Raw genomic sequence first — 14,773 nt, 5'->3', positions numbered from 1 at the left:
CAGAAAGAGAGAATTGCAGAGTCAAATTGCTCCTGATTGGCTGCCCTTTCCTCTCAATAAATTGTGGGCGTAGGCAGGAGTTGGAGGGTAAGGAAGGTCTGAGATGGATAATTATGCACATTTACTAGCCTGCAAATCACCAGTAGGACTTTTGCACCTAAAGCGACAGCAGCTACAGAAGCTTTGTAAAAAACTGGGCTTGAAGGCTGGTGGCAAGGTAGTGAGGCCATGTTCCTCCCTGGGAATGGGGCATGAGGGTTCCCTTGCTCTCTTGGGGCTGTACCTGGAGGGGAGTTGGGGGCTCAGAGTTAATCTTCCTGAGGACTTGGAACCTCTGAGGGCTTGCTGCTTCCTCAGTACTGAACATGGGCTTAAACCTGGAGTCACTAACTAGAGTGATGTGGGTCAGGGTACATGACCTTCCTGAGGTGAAGCTAGGGGTGGGAGATATGAATTTGTTATCTTTACTGCTTGTCTTGAGTTTTGGCATGTTACTACACAATTTGACAAGTTGCTGCCTTTACTGGTGTGATTTAAGATTATTTAGCTTGTTTTCAAAATGTTCAGTTAATGAACAATAAATGTACTCTAATCCACAGAATGTTGATCTGATTTCACGGCTATCAGAATGTATCAAGGAACCTGTTACAGATGAGGTAAGTGTCTTTTAGGATAGTGTTAGGCTGAATGTGTGTTAATAAATAATGTAGAGATGCCAGTGTTGGACTGGGGTGGATGAGGGTCCAATCAAATGATACCAAGTCCTAATCCAGCAGGTTTGCTTGAAATGGCAAGATTTTGGAGCTCTGCTCCTTCCTCATATGGGGAAGTATAAGGCACAGTATTTAAAGCAAAAAGTTTAATAATCTTGTGGGTGGCATGATGCCTCTGTGCTAGGGACCTGGGTTAGATTCCAGCCTCAGGCTGTGCAGAATTTGTACACTGTGGGTTTCCTCTGTGCTCTGGTTTCCTCTCTCAATCCAAAGATGTGCAGGTCAGGTGGATTAGCATGTTAAATTGCCCATAGTGTTAGCTGCATTAGTCAGGGTAAATTATAAGGTAAGGGAATGGGTCTGGTTGCTGTCCAGAGGGTTGGTGTGGACTTGTTGGGCCGAAGGGCCTGCTTCCACACTGTAGGGGATCTAATCTTGACCAGCTGTCCTTGTTAAAGGATTCAACAAGGGCAATTAGTTTTTAAGCCTGTCAAACATTTTGCTTAAATGTTTTATACTTTCCTAGCATACAAAACCAGCTTATTTCTGGGGACTAGTTAGTGTTGTGTTCTACTGACTTGATCAGTTGGCTTTGGATGGTCTGCACCTGTCACACGCACTAACTAACCAAATGTCTCGACACTACACAACATTAACCTGGTTAATATTGAATCAGCCTGTCTGGCTCTTGTTGAAATGTGAAACTTTCATTCATATAGCACCTTCTCAAACTTGACGTGCCACATAGGTGTGTAGCTGATGGGTTTCTGCAGAAAGTGCACACTATAAAGGCTCATGCAATGACTGCTTACTGGGATATCTCTATCTCTATCCCTGACTTGACTTTGCTGCCCCCCCCTGTAATGTGGCTGACATGGGCTGAAGCAGCATTTGGAGACTGTGTTTAAACAGTTTTCAAATGTCTACTGCCCACTGAAACATGGGGCAGCTCTTATTAGATTGGAATATAAAACACCCTGCCACTAAATGGACAAGTATTTTGCTGTTTGAGTTAAGGACTCCTACACTTTAGGATCCAACCAGAGTCTGCTCTCTTTTTGGGATTTAAATAAATTCCCAAAGTCTTTTTTTTAAACAACTTGTTTGTCCCAGTAACTCGTGGAGATCACTTTGATCTGAGGTCATAACCTCTTTTTGACCCTCCTCCCCAAGTGAACATAATCCATGTCTCAATGGGCCCAACACTCAGGGTAGTGCCTGATCTAACAGTAGGGATCGCACAAGGGGTTCAGTGGTTAGCACTGCTGCCTCACAGCACCAGGGACCTGGCTTTGATTCTGCCTTCAAGTGTCTCTGTGGAGTCTGCATGTTATCTGTGTGAGTTTCCTCTCTCAATCCTAAACTGTGCTAGTCAGGTGGATTAGCCATGCTAAATTGCCCATAGGTGGGTTAGCCTGGGGAATGCAGGGGGTGGGATGCTCTTCAGAGGGCAAGTGTGGACTCAATGGGCTGAATGGCCTATGTTGGTGTGCCAAGAGTCTAAAGCTGTTGACTGACTGACTGACTGACTGTGATTTTTTTTTTGTCTTCTCAGCCAATATCTCCTTCTCTTCCCCTTGTGGTAAAGGAAGAAGTAATCTCTCCAAGTGGAGACCAGTCTGAGCAGGGTCATGACACTGCTTCCTGCTGCCAAGTTCCAGAGCAAGGTCGAGTCCTGAGTGAGTGCTTCAGGAAGCTGGGCTGTGGGGTACACTTCAGGGGGGGCTGAAGTTAGGCTATAGCCTAACAATGCTTAAATGTTGAAGGGTGAACTTATTTAGAAGTTTATAAAATTGAGTGGCATGGCTAAGGTAAAGGAGGTGTTTTTCCCTGGTTTTTTGGGGGGGGTGTGCAGAGTCCAAAACACAAGGGCATAAGGGTTAAGGTGAAACAAAGATTTGTCCCAAGGAGCAACTTTTTCATGTAAGGGGGTTGTCATTTATGGAATGAGCCATTAGAGGAGGTGGTGGAGGCTGGTACAGCTGCAACATTTAAAAGGCATCTGGATGGGTATGTGAGTAGGAAGAGTTTAGTGGGATATGTGGCAAATGAGAATGGAGTAATTTACCATATCTGGTCAGCAAGGACAAGGTGGACTGAAGAGTCTGTTTCTGTGCTATATACCTCACTCTGACTCTCTAACAAACCATCAAATGTTTTGGAAATGCAGATGAGTAGTGCACCTGAAACATGTAGCTTCTTTGAGTCCCAGGACTCTGGCGTTTCTTGCCCTGGAGCACTGGTAGATTCAGGGTCACTGTCAGCAATAGAAACAGCTGCAAGTGACTCCAGACAGAGTGAACCATGTGAAGTCAATGCTGTCCTCTCCAACCTGCTGCTACAGAGTTGCTAAGGCTGGTGCATTTAGTTGCCAATTAATAAATCTGACTTTAAAATCTACAAATCATGTTTGGGTGGGAACCTTTAAAACTAAAAGCAACTGATACCCATCCCGATACAATTACAGATTTCAAAGGTATGTGAATAGAAAAGGTTTAGGAGTATGGGCCAAGTGCTAACATGGGACTAGATTAATTTACCATATCTGGTCAGTATGGATGAGTTGGACAGAAAGGTCTGTTTGTGCTGTACATCTTTGACTTTATTGTCAAGTATATTTAACTCTGACTTGAATCATCCAATCTGACTTAAGTCTGTTTGGAATGAAACTATAAATCAGGTGAAATGCTCCCTCTCCCTCTCCCTCTGACTGTCCTCCCCTCCTGTACCCCATTAGGTGACTGATGCGCACTCTCTCTCTCTGTTCTCCCCTTCCCCCATCAGGTGACTCTAGCTGGTGTGTTGTTCATGGGATGGAGATTATTACTCCTGGCCAGCCTCTGTACCCCCTGACCCTGAAGAATGGCCGGATACTGGTTGCTGCTGGAGACATGCTCGTCCCATTCCACTTGATCCCAGCAGCCGTGGTGACTCCACCCCACCTGGAGGACAACAGGATCTGTGCAGAGTGCTTCCAATTGTAAGGCTGCAGGTTGTCACAATACCCATTGGTACATGGGATGCTCGGGTTCCTGGATCTGTTGAGGGCTGTCTGTTGGTAATAGTTGAGGGCATGCTCAGGAAGTTTGGTGTTGCTGACCATTCTGGTCTGCCATACGGCAATGGATGGTCACCGTAACCATTTGAGGGGGGTGGTCTCTCCAGCATTGGTAAATATTCGCTCAGTCTGTGTGATTTAGAATATGTCTTTCGCAGCCTGCATTTTAGTTCCTTAACTTCCTGGGAATATGTTGCCAGCTGCTTTACTTGGCAAGATCAGACCGCTCCCCATCCTTATCTTTTTTTTACAGGATCTTTAAGAGGATGCAGTTGATAGTGGGGTAACATGCACAGTGTGGGGAGCCTGTCCCAGAGACTGGGGAAGGAGGAAGACTGAGGTTGGATAAGTCTTCTATTTATTACTACTGCATGTACCTCTATGGAATGTGGTTGGGCTGGCACTTACTGCCCATCCCTGATTGTGCCGGAGGTGTTGGTGAGCTACTGCTGCTGACCCCATGTCATTGGAAGGTGGATTTCCAGGATTTTTGACCCAGTGACACGGAAGGAGCAGCAGTGTAGTTCCAAGACCGGATGCTGAGGAGCAACTTGCTGTTGATGTTCTCAAGTATCTACTGCTTATTTCCTTTCCGGTAGAGCTTGTGGGTCTGGAAGTTGCTGTCCAAACAGCATTTGAATTTCTGCAGTGCATCTTGTCGATGGTGCACACTGGCACCACAGCCACTCCCGCCACCATACAGGCTCAGTAGCAGCAATTTAGCAGGGGTTGTGGTAGTGCCACGCTTCCTGAGTGGTGTTGGGGCTGCACTTCTCCAGGCAGTGAAAAATATGCCATCACGCTCCTGACTTGGGCCTGCGTGGTGGACAGGCTTTGGGGTATGAGGGGAGTTGCTGGCTGCAAGATTTCTAGCCTCTGACCTGCTCTTGTAGCCACTTTATTGGGCCTGGTCCAACTCAGTTGCTGGTTGATAGCCTCCCTCAGGAGGCTGATCGTGAGGAATTAATAGCAACATCAATGTCTCTGGACTCTCATTACCTCCATTTGCTGTTTCCCATTTTCCTACCATCCCATTTACCTGCATAATACCCTGCCCAATCAACTTTTGACCTCTCCTAATACAATTGAAACTGGCCTTCCTCCCTCCAATTTGAACTTCAACTTTTTAGATCTGGTCTATCCTTTATTCCATCACTTTTTTAAAAACTAATAGAATTATGGTCACTGGCCACCAAATGTTCCCCCACTGACCCCTCCATCACTTGCCCTGTCTTTTCCCCAAGAGTAGGTCAGCTTTTCCTCCATGTACATCCACGTACTTAATCAGAATTTTCTTGTACACTCCTAACAAATTTCTCTCCATCCAAGCCGTTAACATTATGGCAGTCTGTCTGTTTCGAAAGCTCAAGGCCCCATGTTTCTTACACGACAGTCCTCACTTGCTTTTCCATTTCCAGCTGACTACTGGGATACTGTACTGTAAAGGTGATCATCTCACAATGTTTCTCAAGTCTGGCTATTTGGGTGGAAATTCTCTCAGGAATATTCTAAATATAACTATAATGTAACATGTCCTTAACTGACTGTCACTCCCTCTGCACTCTTGGAGGGGGGGCTACAACCCCCTTGCTATGCCTCCTATATAGCAGCTATACCCTGCAACATGAAGCTGTCAGTCCTGTCCATCCCTGAGCTACTCTAATTTCTGTGATATCCCAGTCCCACCTCTCCACTTGTCTCCTGAGTTCTTCTGCCTTACCTGTTTAAACCTGTTGCATTGATTCAAATGCCATTTGAGTCCTACACTTTGTCATACTCTTTCCTGCCATGACTATTTGACTTGTGCACCTTAGTTACTGTACTAACCTCAGATTTATCTCTTTTCCCACTATCTCTTGTAGTAATACAAACATTACTACAGTCTGACCTACTCTTTAACCTCAGCTGAATGTCCTATATCTCTCTCCTCATCCTTTTCTCTTCCTAGGTTGTTAGTTCCACCATGTACACCAGCCTCCCCTGGGTGGTCATCCTCCCCTTTGAGAATATTCTGTAATCACTCCACGATAGCCTTGATCATTGCACCAGGGAGGCAACACCATTCTGATGCCCCTTTTTGACTGCAGAACTGTCTGACTAGTCTCCTATCACAACAGATTTCTTGTACCTGATGGTACAAAGAGCCAGTCTCTGAAACCTGGCTGTGTGGCATTCCTCAGAGTCCACACCCCCATATTTTCCATACTTGTTTGGGGATAGCCACAGGAGAGTCTTGCACTAGCTGCCTCCCTCTCCATCTTACCTGGTGGTAATCCATCCCCCTGACCATATCTGCAGTTTTTCTCCCTTCCTATAACTGCCATCTGTCACACCCCTTGCTCCTCTTAATTCCTCATTGCCTGTAACTGCTGCTCCAACTGATCTATACAATTCAACAGGGGATTTGCAACCAAACTCTTCCTGAGCTCCCACATCTGACAGAGCACATCGCTCTACAAAAAGCCATCTCTGCCCCTTTAATCTGTAGACCTGGAAAATACCAAAAAAAACTCCTCACTTTGCTGAAAAGCTGTTCTCAGTCCTATTTCTGAGAATTTGTCTCTTGGTTTTTTTATATAAAAAAGACAAATCTCCATAAAACGCACTCACCCAACCCACTTGTTGTCACATAATTACAAAGCAAATAAGATTTTTAAAAGTCTTGAAATGGAACCCTTACCTGATCATTCTGTGAAGTTGTCACCGATCTCTCTCTCTCTCTCTGCTACAGTGTATAATTCTGCGATGTGACCTCCTGAGGGTTACTGTAAAAACAGCACTGCTTGCTGGCCTCTGCAGCAGTTTGCAGTTCTTCAGTCTCTGACCTTAGCATGTGGTTGCTTTCCTGAAACTGTCTCCCATTCTCCATTCCTTTCTGTTTTTTTATAAAGTATTGCTATTTGATTGTTTTAGTTTCCATAAACTTCAATCCTACTGTAAGATGTCGTCAGGGCCCATAGTCTTGGCAGGTTCTGGTGCCTCCAACTCATTCTTGATCAAATGGAGTGCTCTTTGAATTGGCTGAAGACTGGCATGTGTTCGCCCCCCCCCCCCCCCCCCCCCCCTCCATTGAGGGGGATATTCATGGAACCTCCTTTTCCAGTGAATTGTTTGATTTGTTCCACACTGGATGCAGTAGAACTGCAGAGCTTAGATCTGATCTGTTGGTTAGGAAATTGATTAGTGCTCTTGCTGCTTCCAAGGTTTTGACTTTCTGAATCTGGTGAAACAACCAACAGGACTATCACCACCTCCTCAGTATGCTGTGCTACTCCTGGCCTGCCCTCCTGCGCTCTCCATTAAACTACAGTTGATTCCCCTGACTGGATGGTAAAGGTTGAGTGGGGGATATGCCAGGCCATGAGGCTACAGATCGTGCTGGAGTGCAATTCTGCTGCTGTTGGCCCCCAGCACCTTGTGGATACCCAATCTCAAGTTGCAAATCTGTTTGAAGTCTCTCCCACTAGCACAGTGATAGTGCTACACAATGTGGAGGTTATTCTCAATGTGAAGGTAGACTTTGCCTCCAAGGATTGTGCAACAGTCGCACTTAATGATACTGTACTGGAGAGGTGTCTGTAGCTGGCAGGTTGGTAAAAAGGTCGTCAGGTATGTTTTCCCTTTGGTTCCCTCCCTATCTGCTGCAGACCTAGTCTAGCAGCTAGTCCTTTAGGACCTGACCAGCTCGATCAGTGGTACTGCTGCTGGGCCACTTCTGGTGATGGACATTGTTAAACCCCCCCCTCCCTCCCCCTTTGCTTCCTCCAAGGGAGTACAGATTGATCAGCTGGAGGTTTCCTTGCCTGGGATTAACCTGACGTCATGAGGACCAGGGTCAATGTTGAATACTCCCAGGGCAGCTCCCTCCTGACTGTGTACACCACCTCTGCTGGGCTTGTCCTGATAGGACAGAACATAGTCAGCTATGCTGGTGTCTGGATGCTTTGTGTAAGCTGTGATATTGTCTGTTGTGTTTTTTTGGTTTTGATTTTAGGTAGCTTATTGTCCTTCCAGCACCAGCCTCCAGTAGGTGAAGAGGATTCTGCAGTTTTGACTCTTGGGGGATCGTTTTTGTTTGACAGAGGGCAGTTGAGGTGACTAGTAGTCTGCAGGAAGAGGAAGAATGACTCTGCCTTCCCTGAATGGACTTCTAATGAATCAGATGGGTTTTTACAACAGCTTCAGTTCTTAGACTTTCAATTCCAGATTTTATTAAATTGAAATCCCTCTTCTAGGGTGAAGCTTGAACCCATGGCATTGCTTGTCTCCGTTATTCCAGTAACAGTCCCACTACCACTTCTGTGCATCCCCACAAAATCCTTATTAAATCCTCGAAGGTAACAAACCTATCCTATTATACACTCCCTTTTTTCCCCAAGGGGACTAATAAGGATACTGAGCAAACAGGACGTGGTACATGTTGTAATGTCAGTGGAATTTCCAAGTCAAAATAACTTCTCATTCTGGTCAACTTGGTACATAACTGGTACTTAACATTCCTAGAGTTGCCTCTAACTTTATGTCCTCCCCCCTCCAGAAATCAAGTGAAGAACTCTGCAATGCAGACTTCCCCTTCCCAACAACATTCAGGTAATTGCTTCTATTGGGTGAAGCAGGAGAAAGTCTGCTTTTGGAACCAAATACGAGATGAGCCTGCCCAGAGGTGGCATGTGGGTGAATAATTGCTTTTAACACGGAGTTAATGTTTCGCTGAGTCTGTTTCTTAAAGTCATCTCCTTTCCAAGAACTTTCCTCCCTGCAGTCTCGGTAACTCTTCTGAAATGCAGTCTGCTATTCCTGCATTTAAAGGGGCAGTATGGTGACCAATGTTAAATTCCAGTGTTAACCCGATCAAATTGAGTAGCTCAAGTGCTTAGTGGAATTATTTTGCGACTTGCTGACTCCCATTTGACTCTACTTTCAATGGGTTTGTAGAGAGAGAGTGCATATTGGGTTGGTATGATTTAATGTTGTGTTCAAAGAGCAGTGATTTTTAAAACTTCCAAATATCTACGCTGCTTCTCCCAAGAGTAGCTATGAAGGGCTACAATTCAGGTCTGACCTGAGAATTGGATTGATACACAGCCCGATTCCTGATAATCCAGTCCTAACCCTGTGAACAGGTCAGAATCTCTGGGTCTTGTTTTGAGGGATTTGCATCTGGGGTGATTCCACTCTAAGCTTCCCTCAGCTGCAGAGCTGGGCTCAGTTTGAACTATCAAAGGGAGGCAAAACTTGCCTCCCTATTACCCTCTAACCTGTCAAAGGGGCTGCCAGTCCCTTTGACAGTTGATGGTAAAGGGTAAGCAGGGTGCTAATGGGTGGAAATGTATCAGATTGCAAGGTGATCAATGCAGTATCTGTATTAGGGAGGGGGAGGGGAAAGCTTCCTGAGCAAGCTGGTTGGGTGAGTGGATTGGTGTTCCCTCTATGCTTAGTATCTGCACCTTCCAACTGGAAGCAGATGGGGAGTGTTCCTGGGATGTGCTGTCAGCTGAATACTCTGGAGTCAGGCAGAGACATGTATAGATTCTGTCAAACCTTACAGTCTCTATTTTTGAGTAGAGACTTTAGAGGGCTCCAGACAGAGGACCTGCCCAGTAGAATTTTCCCAAGCAATTTCACTCCATGGAGCATGATGGGAATTTCACAAGCTCCCACACAACTAAAATTCCAGTCTTTCACTATCTTGGGCTTTACCAAGACCGTGTTCTGCCCTTCACTTGTAAAGTGGGAAATACCATGGTTTTGATAAAAGTTCTCATGAATTCAGACTTTCAACCTGTTTTGGGATTCAGAATCATGGTTGACCCATGCTCTGGGTCAGATCCTGCTGCTGAATCAGCCCAATTTCTCTCTCCTCAATCACCTCCCCACCCTGTGGAGTAAGAACTGGGTGATCATTGGGGGAATAAGCTCGACAGAGAAACTGAGTTGACTGAATTTTCTTTTTACTTCTGTAGGTTGTTACTTCACTTCTGACAGCAGGTAATTCTGATCTAAGATTCCATTACTAGATGTTTTAATGAAGGTACCACTTTCTGGCATTTGACTAAGTCACAGGGATGCTGTCATTGTCTTAGTCTGTGTAAAATGATTGTTAATTGTCTGAGTGTACAGCATTGTTTTCCAATAAACATCCAGTAACCATTTTTTTCTGCTCTATGGACCTGTCTCTATTTTAGACTATTCAGAAAAGGTGGTATAGGCAAGGTGCTGGGTTTGGGGCCCACTCCCTACAGAGACAGGGTCACATTTCTTACCAAAGAACCAGGGAAGACGAGTGCTTTCAACTAAGGATCACCACCTCTCCGGTCAGGGGAGAGACTGAAAAGGAGACACCCTTCATGGTAATCTCAGCCAGTGTAGGAATTAAACCTGGCTTTGTACCAAACTGGTCAAAGAGACTTTAACAGGCACTGTGTTGGGAGATGGATACCTGTGATGTGGTCCTCTATAAATCTGTTGTCTGAAAACCTCCAGGAATTATATTTCTCTTCCTTCAACCTCCTGCTAGGTGGATGATGGTCCCATTCCCATTCAAACCTCCATAGTCTAGCCGTTGTTTAAATCTCACCATTCCAAGTTAAACTTCTGTATGGATTTTAAATGTTGAAAGGCCTTGGTGTATAAAAACATCTAGGAAGAGTTACAACATTGTCTTGTGGTTAGTCTGCTGTCCATCCAGAGTCCATGTGTGCTGTAATATCTGCCTTGTAACTATATTTTTAACAGGTTAAACACCAAACCCATGGAGTTGATCTGGCTTGCCAGAACTGCACACTACTTCTGCGGTGCACGTACCTGCCCCCACACCCCATAATTTAACTTACAACACAAATGTCTATTTTCAAAGGACGCCCAATTCCAATGCTTTCAGGAGAGGTTCTGGATTACTGTGGGTTTACTGACTGGGCATTCTCTGCTGCTTGGTCTGTGTGCCGGGTCAATGCACTTGACCTTATGCTTCCTGGCTCATTAATCCACAAGCTGTACTACTAAACATCTCCTCCTCCTGATGCCTGGTGTTATATGAAAACTGCAGTCATGTTATCTTTTCTCCACCCCCCCTCTTCTGTTTTTTGATTTTCTAGTTTTCCTCCAAATGTGGTGATTCTTAGCAGAAATTGGATTTTTGTTTATCTAAGTGATCTTGCACAATCCAACCCTGCTACAGGGCACTCATCCCGTAAGGTTGTTCCACTCATTAATAAAGTAATCTAATGACCACTCTAGACCTGCCCCTGGCTCACTTGGCTGGGTTATGGAGTGTAACTGCTTAATGAAGCTAGCTACATGTGTTAACGCGCTCTCCTCTTGGTTCTGTGATTCCAGGTCAAAGCGAACAACGTTCAGCCGATACTCTCCACAGGAGGATAAGGGCTACGCAACAAAGGTGACCACTGTGCTGGAAGGATTTGGGTTGGGAACTCCTGACTTGTAGACAGCTAGTGCACAGCAAGCTTCCCACTAGGGTATAACCCCCACCACCCCTGTTTTTGGGGGTTACTTCCTTGGTGGCCTCTTTACAATATCCACGCAAGCACCAGACCTAAAGGATGCTCAACTGGGGTCTGCTGCCTCTCCCTAAATGCTGAGTGGAGATTCTTTCCGTCTCCTGCTTTAGTTTCTGCTTTTGACCACGTCTTGTGGTCTTTCCCAGATAAGAGTCAAGAGAAACTTCCGTTAATCTCTTCTGCTTGCACCTTCCAACCAGGGAAGATAAAGGTTGGGCTCTTTTACCAATGGGGCACTTGATCTTGCTCTAACCTGTTTAGGAATGTTATGGCCCACCTCTGGGCCAGGAGACTCTGGTTCAAGCTTTTCCTCCTCCAGAGGGAGGGACACTACCACTGTGTGCCACAAGAGCCTTCATGGGACAAAGTTGCTCATTTTGAGAAGTCTTTTTGAAAGTGGGTATTTCACTCTTGAGATACAAAGCAGTGATGTCTAATTGTCTGAGAATGGCTTTGAAGTTGTTAGTCTGGACACTGTCCATCTCCATTAGGGTGCCTTAATATGCAAGTGAGACTTAAATTTAGTAACTGATCTTTTTAGATGATAGTAACTGAGGGATTTTAAATTCACATGCCCATTTAAGTTAGCTATGTTTTGTATAACAGGGGCTTCTTTAAACATGTTTTTCATTCTGTTTTAGGCTATTCCTAGAAAGCCTGACTGTTACAATCATATGGTCAATATTCCTGACACTAGCTGGGTGTGGTTCGAAGTGAGATGAGAAGCATTGGGTGTAGACTAGCTTTGATTTTGGCAAGGGCTTTCCTATGACCAGGCACTATTTTATAGTAAATTAATTGAAAAGATCACTATTTTAAGCTAGTTCTGGCCCCCTATTGACATGTTGTTCTATGGGAGTGACTTTAATTCCATTCTACACTACCATTTGAAACTGGTGTTTTTTGGGTGAAGGAATTTGTAATACTTTTTTTTTCGTACAGCATGGAAAGAAGCCTTTAGTCCAAATCCTACTTTCTGTTACTTGCTCGCAGGCTTGTAACATTTTACACTTCAAATGCTTGTAGCTTAAAGTTGAAATTGGTAGTCCCCAGACTTCCTTCTATTGGATAAAGGGTGAGTAGTTGAATGGCCTGGGTTCAAGTCCCACCTGCTCCAGAGAAGTTGGTAATCTCCTGGTATTATCACAACTTGTAATGCCCTGGGCACCTGAGTTCGAATCCTGCCATGGTAGTTGGAATTCCAACAAAAAATCCAGAATTGAGTCAAATGATCATGAAACTATTACTAAGATGGGATTTTCCCATCAACTAACTGTCCTTTTGGGAAAGAAATCTGCTATCCTTGCTTAATCTGACCTCTGACTCCAGACCCACAGCAATGTGACTGACCTCTGTAACTAGGGATGGGCAATAAATACTGGCCTAACCAGTGACACACCATCCCATGAATACAAAAGACAAACTGTCTGGCTTATTTTTTAATAACTAAACATTTTTTAAAACCAGTTTATACTGAGTGCTACTTTTAAACAGCATTGAGGGTTTCCAGATGGTCAGTTTTCATGAAATGTGAAACCAGCAAGGAAAGTTATTTTTTTTTTTTTAGCATTAAATACAAACTCCAAACATTCTCAACTGGGACACTAGTTACTATCTGTCCACTATTTCTCTGGAGTCTCCTCTCTTCTAGATGGCTGTGTAGCCATTCACGTTTTTAATGTTGTCCCTCAAACATGCTCTAGTTAGCAACTGGCTCAGTTTCTCAGGAATCTAGCTCCTGAGTCAGCAGATGTTGCCTATTTAAGTGGCTTTTTAAGCTTGCAGTGCTAATTGGAAATCTGTAACCTGTTGGTAATCCTGAGGGGTGAGGGCAGTGGAAAACTACCCAATGTAGTGCACTGACTGCTGACCACTGTTTTTAATCTCTCTATCATTTGAATTGTATATTTCCAGGTGGAGAAACTGTTGCTGAACATCGCTAACGGTGATATGACTGTGGACCAAGCTTTTAGATCAGGGAGACCAAAGGTGCTACACTCTCCCAAGTGCTGAGGCTTAGTTGCTGCTTGGTCACTGGAAAATGTTTTTGTTTTTAAATGAGCAATTCTTGACCTTGAGTTACTACATGGTGGATTAAATAAAGGCATTCTCTGACATTTACATTTGTGCTGAGCATGTGACCTTGTTTTTTACTGTCTACCAGCTGAGGATACTGTGCAGGTGGGTCCTCCTGAACCCCTCCCTTACTTGGAGCCCTCTGCTTGGTCTCCTCTATATTGGAGAGACAGGCTGCCTACTTGTGGAACATTTCAGGGAACACCTCTGGGACACCTGCACCAACCAACCCAACTGCCCCCTGGCTGAAGACTTTAACTCCCCCTCCCACTCTGCCAAGAACATGCAGGTCCTTGGCCCCACAACACCTGGAGGAAGCCACCCCCTGTCTGGCCTATCATCCTCACCACCTTCCACCTGTCATATTCCCAGTGCCCCTCCCCCATACCTTTTATCTCAGCCAGCTTGGCTCACCAGCCTCATTCCTGAAGAAGGGCTTATGCCCAAAACATTGATTCGCCTCCTCTGATGCTGCCTGGCCTGCTGTGTTTTTCCAGCACCATGTTTTTCAACTCTGGTCTCCATCTTCAGTCTCTTTTGGTTTTTTTTCCCCCTAGCCCTCTGCAACCATGGAGACTTTAGAATTCTTTACAGTATTCTATTATAGTAGCTCAGCCATTTGGCCCAATTGATCTTTACTTGCATTTTTGCCCCATGTAACTATCCTCCATTATTCTCATTTTAAGATTCTCTTGAGTTTGTTTGTGGCTTTTCTCCCACAGTCCAGAGATGTGCAGTGTTGATGGATTGGCCATGGAAAATGTAGGGGCATGCATAGGAAGGTGAGTCTAGTTGGTTTTCTGTTGGACTCAATGGGCCTAATGACCTGCTCCAAGGGGCTTTTTGGTTTGTTTTTTTTTCTATCCAGGAGGTGGGAATCACTGGCCAGGCCAGCATCTCTTGCCTGATTTTCCTTGAGGTTGCTGAGCTGCCCTCAACAGCTGGAGTTCCTGGAGTGTTTGGCAATGGGGTTGCATAGGACTAGTGGTAGCTTTCCAAGTTGGTGGTGAGAGGGCAGCTTGCAGATGGTGCTCTTTCCCTAGAACTGCCTTTTTTTAAACAGGGGCAAGGTTAGGGAGATGCCATAAGATGAACCTTGTTTGCTGGAAGATGCATTGAAATATTTGAAAGCCTATGCCGATAGACTTTGGTTGCTTCCTGGCTGTTATCAGATGTTTGAACATCTCTTGCAGCTTCTCTGTAGCTGTAACTGCATTATGTTCCATTACCCTGAGGTACTTGTGTATGATGATTTGCATAGACACTGTGCACAACAGTGCTTTTTCACCGTCTCTGGTTCATGTTGCTTTAACCTGCTTCATTGTTGTATCTGTTTTTCCATGGATGTGTCCCTGCCCTTGTGTTTGAGAAGATGTTTCTGTTCCTTATGGAACTATGGGCTATATCTG

At 44.9% G+C, this 14,773-nt stretch overlaps 1 protein-coding gene across 1 annotated transcript; it reads left to right on the top strand.

Moving 5' to 3' along the window:
• The first annotated feature begins 97 nt into the window (after positions 1 to 97).
• Positions 98 to 13,409, top strand: LOC122541181. The gene is made up of 8 exons (XM_043677807.1): positions 98 to 217; positions 600 to 656; positions 2,269 to 2,392; positions 3,498 to 3,693; positions 8,309 to 8,361; positions 9,735 to 9,759; positions 11,107 to 11,167; positions 13,203 to 13,409. The coding sequence occupies exons 1-8, from the start codon at positions 104 to 106 to the stop codon at positions 13,299 to 13,301; spliced, it is 729 nt and encodes a 242-aa protein (XP_043533742.1). The 5' UTR covers positions 98 to 103; the 3' UTR covers positions 13,302 to 13,409.
• Positions 13,410 to 14,773: the final 1,364 nt, after the last annotated feature.

This window comes from Chiloscyllium plagiosum, chromosome 37 (genome assembly GCF_004010195.1).
Source record: "Chiloscyllium plagiosum isolate BGI_BamShark_2017 chromosome 37, ASM401019v2, whole genome shotgun sequence".
Taxonomy (NCBI): Eukaryota; Metazoa; Chordata; class Chondrichthyes; order Orectolobiformes; family Hemiscylliidae; genus Chiloscyllium; species Chiloscyllium plagiosum.
Note: the sequence above shows the minus strand (reverse complement) of the source record. Positions and strands in the feature narration are given on the sequence as shown.

What these genes read in the sequence shown, in the direction of transcription:
- LOC122541181 (XM_043677807.1), top strand. Translation starts at nt 104, where the DNA reads ATGGATAATTATGCACATTTACTAGCCTGCAAATCACCAGTAGGACTT. An exon ending in GCTTGAAGGCTGGTGGCAAG is followed by an intron (nt 218 to 599) that starts GTAGTGAGGCCA and finishes TCTAATCCACAG; the next exon opens with AATGTTGATCTGATTTCACG. An exon ending in ATAAGGGCTACGCAACAAAG is followed by an intron (nt 11,168 to 13,202) that starts GTGACCACTGTG and finishes GTATATTTCCAG; the next exon opens with GTGGAGAAACTGTTGCTGAA.